General features: G+C 46.8%; 2 protein-coding genes across 2 annotated transcripts in view; one reads left to right on the top strand and one right to left on the bottom strand.

Annotated features, from left to right (window-relative positions):
• The first annotated feature begins 367 nt into the window (after positions 1-367).
• Positions 368-3,063, top strand: dbx1a (developing brain homeobox 1a). The gene is made up of 4 exons (XM_041943076.1): positions 368-734; positions 839-940; positions 2,437-2,639; positions 2,776-3,063. The coding sequence occupies exons 1-4, from the start codon at positions 368-370 to the stop codon at positions 3,061-3,063; spliced, it is 960 nt and encodes a 319-aa protein (XP_041799010.1).
• A 478-nt stretch (positions 3,064-3,541) lies between these two features.
• Positions 3,542-6,582, bottom strand: part of nav2a (neuron navigator 2a) — a 105,605-nt gene continuing 102,564 nt past the window's right edge. The window contains exon 40 of the mRNA XM_041943064.1: positions 3,542-6,523. Coding sequence (XP_041798998.1) covers positions 6,398-6,523 — 126 coding nt within the window. The 3' untranslated portion in view covers positions 3,542-6,397. The remainder of the gene's footprint in view (positions 6,524-6,582) is intronic.

The raw sequence follows: 6,582 nt of genomic DNA, 5'->3' as shown, positions 1-6,582 counted from the left end.
CCAAACAAAACAAATTGAAAGGAAAGTGGTCAACATGCAAAATTGATGACTGAGGCTCTTTTGTGGTGGGGACATTGTGTGTTGCTTGCTTATGAAGTCTAATGCAATCATAAATTGCGTCCTCCGGCCAATCAGCGGGCCGGGGGATGCGGCATGAAAGCGACCCATGTGGAGAACTTTGTTGAGCCCCATTGTTGAGGCTGTCAGCCCTGAGCGGAGGGCCGGGGGGGCAGGCTGCTATAAAACTCCTTTCCCCAGAGTGAGGAAACCAGAGGAGTTAGCAGCCATTCACACGACTGATTCTCTCCCAGCTACCACAAGGAGTATCTCAGATTTCACACACTTGATTTTTTTTAAAGCCGGGACCATGATGATCCCAAGCGTCATTGCGCCTCCTGCCCTCTACCCGGGGCTGTACCGGCCCGCCGCTGCTCTGCCGCTCCACCAGACCCTGCCGTCCGTCTTCCCGACCCACTCCAGCTTTCTAGTGGAGGACCTGCTGCGGATAAGCCGCCCCGCCGCCTTCACGAACCGGACTGTCCCGCCAGCGACCGCCTCCACAGCCACCGCCACCAGCACCGCGTCTTTCAGCGGCGCGCCCGCGGAGCGCGCGTTGGCCACGACCGCGATGACGCGCGAATCGTGCTCGCCGAAAACGTCAGTGCCGAGCAGCAAGGACCCAACTTTTCTCAAGTTTGGAGTGAGCGCCATCCTCGCACCTTCGCCAAAGATCGGTGAGTAGACGGACGTTTCCACCTGCGCGGCAGGTTGATTTAATCCTTAAATTTCTTTTTCTCATTCTGGGATGAATCCTAACATGTGTGCTGTTCCTCCACAGCTTCCTCACCCCCTACAATCCACAGTCTGCACTCCAAGACCTTCCCCATCCCCTGCTTTGACGGAGCCTTTCACCCCATATTCAGGACGCCTTATTTACCAGGTAGGCGCAACTTTTACGCACTCTCTGGCCTTTCCAACTCTGTCTCCACTAATTGCATTTAAATGTAAAACCCTGTCAGCCCCTGTCATAGATTTTGACCAGAAAAGAAGAAATCACTGTCTTATTAATGGGTACCGCTGGCTCTGGCCCCTGCCCGGACCCACCCACCCACCCCCTAATTAACCAATTATCCCAAATCGTCACGCTCTAAATTTGAGGCGGGGTGGCGAGTTATAGTCCCCCCTTCCTCCCATTGGGGGCGTTTTGGCATTTCCCTGGCCCCGCGTTTTCCCACAGCGCCCGGGGGGCCACCGGGCCGCTGTGGCGGGCAACAAAGCCTTCAGCACCGTGACCAATTTGGTCAGCTCCCACCGGGCGAACCACCCACACACCCCGGAGAGTGACTTTTACCAGGGGGGCCAAAGGCGTGAACCAGTCATGCACTAATTTCCCTATTAGGCGCTATTGAGAGTTTTCAATATTCTCACAAGACCACATAGCGTGTTGTTGTTCCTGATTCTGCTGCGGCCACAGGGCAGCTGCAGTCAGGAGGACGTCCAATCGAGTCCAGTATCCAGAGAGGAAAAGTGTCCTGCGCGGTGGGATTTTGAACTAAACCGAGTTTTAAAATGTCCCAGCTGGGCAAAGTTTCTCCTGCGCGCCGCGCGGCTCATAGGATAGGTTACCACTGACCTCCGGTCCCCACTCTCTCTGTGCCCTAAACGTTCCTCTTTTCTCCAAGCGGGCCAATCAACGAGGTGAGATAAAGAATAATCTCTTAGAAAAGTCTATAAAGTCGCTAGTCCGTGCTTTCATTCAGGCGAATCATAATGGAGATGGAGTCTTTTCATGGGCTCAGCTGAAGGCCTCAACAAAACAACTCCAGCGCCCTGAATAGCTTTTCGTGTTCATTTAATGAAAATGATTTGAAGGCACGAAGAAAAAAAAATTCCCCTCCACTCCTCACTCCCCCCACCGGGCATCAGTATTCTGGTATGCAGTTGTGTTTAGTTTGAAAGTGTAAATCTCCTTTTGTTGCGATAATATATGGCCTTCGCCGCCTGTCCAGAGTCTTTTCTGCGTTAGTTCATTACTACACAATTACCGTTCACGGTTTATTAACTCCTCTATCCGCCCTCACAGGGTTCCTTAAAGGATATGCTACCTCTTTACCATACCAATGCGGTTGGGGACCGGCCAATGTGCTAATTAGTCACCTCGTGCCATTTCACTCAAAACGGAGACGTATTGCACAGCTCTAAAGGGGGAAACTTCCAATCCGAATCGCTTGAAGAGTTTGGCCTTAAAGAGAAATTATTATTTTCATTAAGGAGCCTCTCTCAGGTTTATAAAGCAGTGAGATGTTTTCCATCTCCTCTTTGGTCGGTTGCGCTTTTTTAAGGATATTTTCTTCTCTGCGAACAGATCTGTTCTGAGATGTGGCACCGAAAACAAAGCTAACAGGTCCTCATGTATCCTCTGTGTTCGTATTGCAGCATCTTCATCCGTTGTTCCCATCCCCGGGACCTTTTCGTGGCCCCTGGCCGCCAGAGGGAAACCCCGCAGAGGGATGCTGAGGAGGGCGGTGTTCTCCGATGTGCAGCGCAAAGCTTTGGAGAAAATGTTCCAGAAACAGAAATACATCAGCAAGCCCGACAGGAAGAAACTGGCCTCTAAACTGGGCCTAAAAGACTCACAGGTAAAACTTCACACGTGCCCACAGTTGCTTGAGGTGTTCAATGTGTCGTGCGTAATTTGCGCACAAAAACGCAGTTGCGCATTCCGATGCACCTGACGCAGAGCTGTTTCACTCACCGTTTTCTCCCCGACTACAGGTGAAAATCTGGTTCCAGAACCGGCGGATGAAGTGGAGGAACTCCAAGGAGCGAGAGCTGCTGTCGTCCGGCGGCTGCCGCGAGCAGACGCTACCCACCAAGGCCAACCCGAATCCAGACCTCAGTGACGTGGGCAAAAAGTCCTCAGCCGATGAAGAGGAGGACGAGGAAGAAGAGTTCGGAAGAGAGAGAGTGAGGGCGGCAGGGTCCGGCATCTCCTCTCCGTCTCTTTCCAGTAAGCACTCGGACTTCTCAGAGTCAGACGAAGAAGAAATAACAGTATCTTAATTTATTTTAAAAAGCAAATATAGAGAAAATATAACCCGCGTTTTGTTTTCCTGTGAGACAGTGACCAGACTTTTAAGAAGCTGCCGCCCTGAAACAAAACCCCACAACTGTCAATGTTCACAAAATCAAAACGTGTTGCTTCAGCAGCGCACGGCCGCTGTACAGGATCTGCTTCTGAGACACCATTTGCTGTTTTGCACAGCTTTGTTTAATTGTACAGTATTTTGTACAATTTTGTATGGAAATTTTATGCCAAGAATATTGAGTTACTTTTACCTTGAATAGAGTTGTTTATTGAAAATGTAGCTATTTCGTTAATAATTTATATGAATTTGTTTAATAAGTATGTTGTATTATGTGCTGTATATATGTTTATTTCACTTTTTGTACAAATGCCAAATAAAATTGTAAACAATTCCCAATTGTGTGCATGTGATGCATCAACACAAGAACCGTTTGCCAAAATTCAATCATAAATAATCATTAATTTTATTGAATCACAATAACTTAAGACTAGTACAGTGAAAGATTTAATTCTCCGAGCCCTGGACAGACTGGTGATGACAAACAGCACCGATCTGCTCTGATGTAAAGAGACTGTACACAAAATACTCCTTTTCAAGTACTGTTACAAATCAGCTAGAAAAAGTCATCAAAATGCTGCAAGGTAATCAACTATTTACAAAGTTATGTTACATATCAAAAAATGTACATAGCAAAGAAGGCTAAACATTCATTGAGTTTGTGAGTAATAAACTGACAGACTGGTCAAATGCTTCAACAACATCCACACCTCTCAGAGCAGGCGTTACACAAGACGAACACAATCAGTCTCTTTGTGCTTAAAAGGACCGTAGCAGGGGAGCCTCTAGAAAATGCACAGACACACACATGGACAAAGAACGTGGGCAACAAATCCGAAAAGTCTTCACAAATCTGGTTCCATGCTGTACGTCTCGGCAGTGCTGGAAACGCACGTTCAGCTTTTGGCTTCCGTTTGGAGATCAGAATGAATGTTGCATAGGATCGGTGACAGAAACACTGAAAGCGACGCGTGACCCCGGCTTTAAACGTCTGCCTGCCCTTCCCACAAGGCAGGCTGGGAGGCTTGAAACAGAAAAAGTACAATATTCTTTATTTTTTAAGCCACAGAAATGATGTCGAACCGTTTTACATAATCATTCAACCACAAGTACCTTTATCTTTAACCTCAGATTAATTATATCACTATTAACAAAGCAGCATATACACTAGTTTTCACTTAATTAGTTCAACATGTTCGTTGTTATAGTTTTGCTCATCACAAATCACATAATCAAAACAGAGCATGGCGACAGCACAGTTAAAGGATGGGGATGAGGTATAAAATCAACACGTCTTCCTAAACTTCCCTCACCCAGTCGACCAGCAAAAGGTTCTGATTTCAAGCACCAAAACACATCAAAATATTTATCTTTCTCGCTAGTGGTCCAAATATATACACCAGCTTCACAGCGCCGGGTCACACATGCATACACCTTAATCTGAAACCCAAAGTGCTGCTTCTCTTTCACAATCCCGCAGCACTGGCGTTTGATATGACGAGAGGTCGACGCCGCTCCTCGAGAGAGGCGACTCGGAGCCCTGTTAAGTTTACAGCCATTTAGACAAATAAAGAATCCGCTAATGCACATAGTCTGTTAGAAAAGAGTAAGGCATTGTTTGAATTCGGTCCAGCACCAGAGGACGTTTGTGCTACAACAGCCTGTTGGGGCCAACGTGCATGGAGATCTGGAGATCATTAAACTGTCAGAGCGAGAGCTTCGAAGCGTAGAGGCGTTCTTTGTGAAATGACACTTAGTTACAACACAGATAGAAAAGGACGTTATGTCAAACGTGGTAAACAAACAGATAAATCCAGCCATGGTGAATGTTTATTTCCCGGTTAGTGTCTGCTCCTCCTCAAAGTCTTTGTTTTTTGTGAGAACTGGTACCCTTCAGGTATTTTTTCATATATTAGATTTCATCCTCCTGGATGTTGCACTGAACAAGCGTTGGATTTTCAGGAGGTCTGGTCACAGTTGTGTGTTCGGCCAACGAATCTCAAACATCTGAACAAAGTTGAGAGATTTTCTCTCCTGACACTAGTTCTCATCCTTATTGTCCACTTAGTGTCTTGACTGTTTAACTCACATTCAGATGTAGCTGGTTATTAGGACTCTTTTAAAGGTAAAATATGCACTATTTCCACATTAAAATGTCTAAAAACAACTAGACATGTTATATATTTAGCTGAGTTGTGGACTTGCATTATCCCAAATGTTCTCAACAATGTTCAAACCCAGAGAAATCTGTCATTTCATTTGGTCGCCTGTTGATGGCGTCATATCGCCTTCACTTCCTCTAGTTGTAAAAACACCAGATGATTCGTCACTGACAGCCACTCTATTGTTTATTATTGTTTGTATTGCTCACCCGTGATGAAGCACCATTATTCATTCTCATCACCATAGTGGTTGTTTAACAATGAAGACCACAACTCCAATGATCCCACGCTACTTCACGATGTCATCAAGCTGCATCTTTTCACACTGTTTTGATTGAGAGACCCCTAGCGGCAGAAATTTCATGCTGTAATTACTTCACTTTTTTCCAACTCGTAAATTTGTCAAACATTGTCAGGAGAAATTAATGATCTCTCTGAGGAGTTTCTGGCGAGCACGCTGGCTTAACATTCACTTTGGCTCGACTTATCCTCCAGCAAACACACAGGAACGTGAGCCGTAGAGTAGGAGGAAGAGCAGACGCTGGCTGGTTGTTCGTGCATCCACCCGACCAGCAGACTGGCCCCTCAGCTGGGAACTCAGACTCCGAGGGCCTGTATCGCCATCTGCAGGCAGCTTGGGGGCACTGCAGCTGGTCCCATTCAGTTGATGAGCTGCAGCTGCGGCTCCGTGGAGGATGGAGGACTCCTGGCGGGTATTTTGATATGCTGATGGCTGGTGATGATGTCGATGATGACGCCTCAGCATCAGTGACAGGCTGTGTGCTTTTATTCTGTCTGTGTGAAGTAGATGTCAGGCTCCTGACAGAGGAGCATCGGGCCACAGCGGTGAAAAAACAAACGAACAAAAAAACAGCGCAGTGCAGTAGAAACCTTTGTCGCCCATTTTCTGAAATGCAGTTTGAACTTTTTTTTTTTCTTTTCAAACATTTGGGTTACCTGCACCCAAATTAAGGTGGCTGGATTTTTGTGGCATGAAATTATACCCTCAACAAGAGGTTCTCACAGTGAGAACAGTTCTTAGAAAAAGTTCCGCCTGAAAACGGATCCCCGCATTGAGTTTTGATGGCATCACAAGGTCGACTCCAGCGACGAGTCCAGGATGTCGTCCTGGTGGCTGTTGCTGTTCGAGTCGCTGTCGTAGCTTTGTGGGCTCGACGATGTCGCCGCCTCCTTCAGACGCATCAGCATGTTCATCTGTCGGCAGAAACAAGTGTCAGTCTGATGGATGCCTGTTCTTCCAAAGACTGTCCTCT

Source organism: Chelmon rostratus, chromosome 1 (genome assembly GCF_017976325.1).
Source record: "Chelmon rostratus isolate fCheRos1 chromosome 1, fCheRos1.pri, whole genome shotgun sequence".
In the NCBI taxonomy this organism is placed as follows: domain Eukaryota; kingdom Metazoa; phylum Chordata; class Actinopteri; order Chaetodontiformes; family Chaetodontidae; genus Chelmon; species Chelmon rostratus.
Note: the sequence above shows the minus strand (reverse complement) of the source record. Positions and strands in the feature narration are given on the sequence as shown.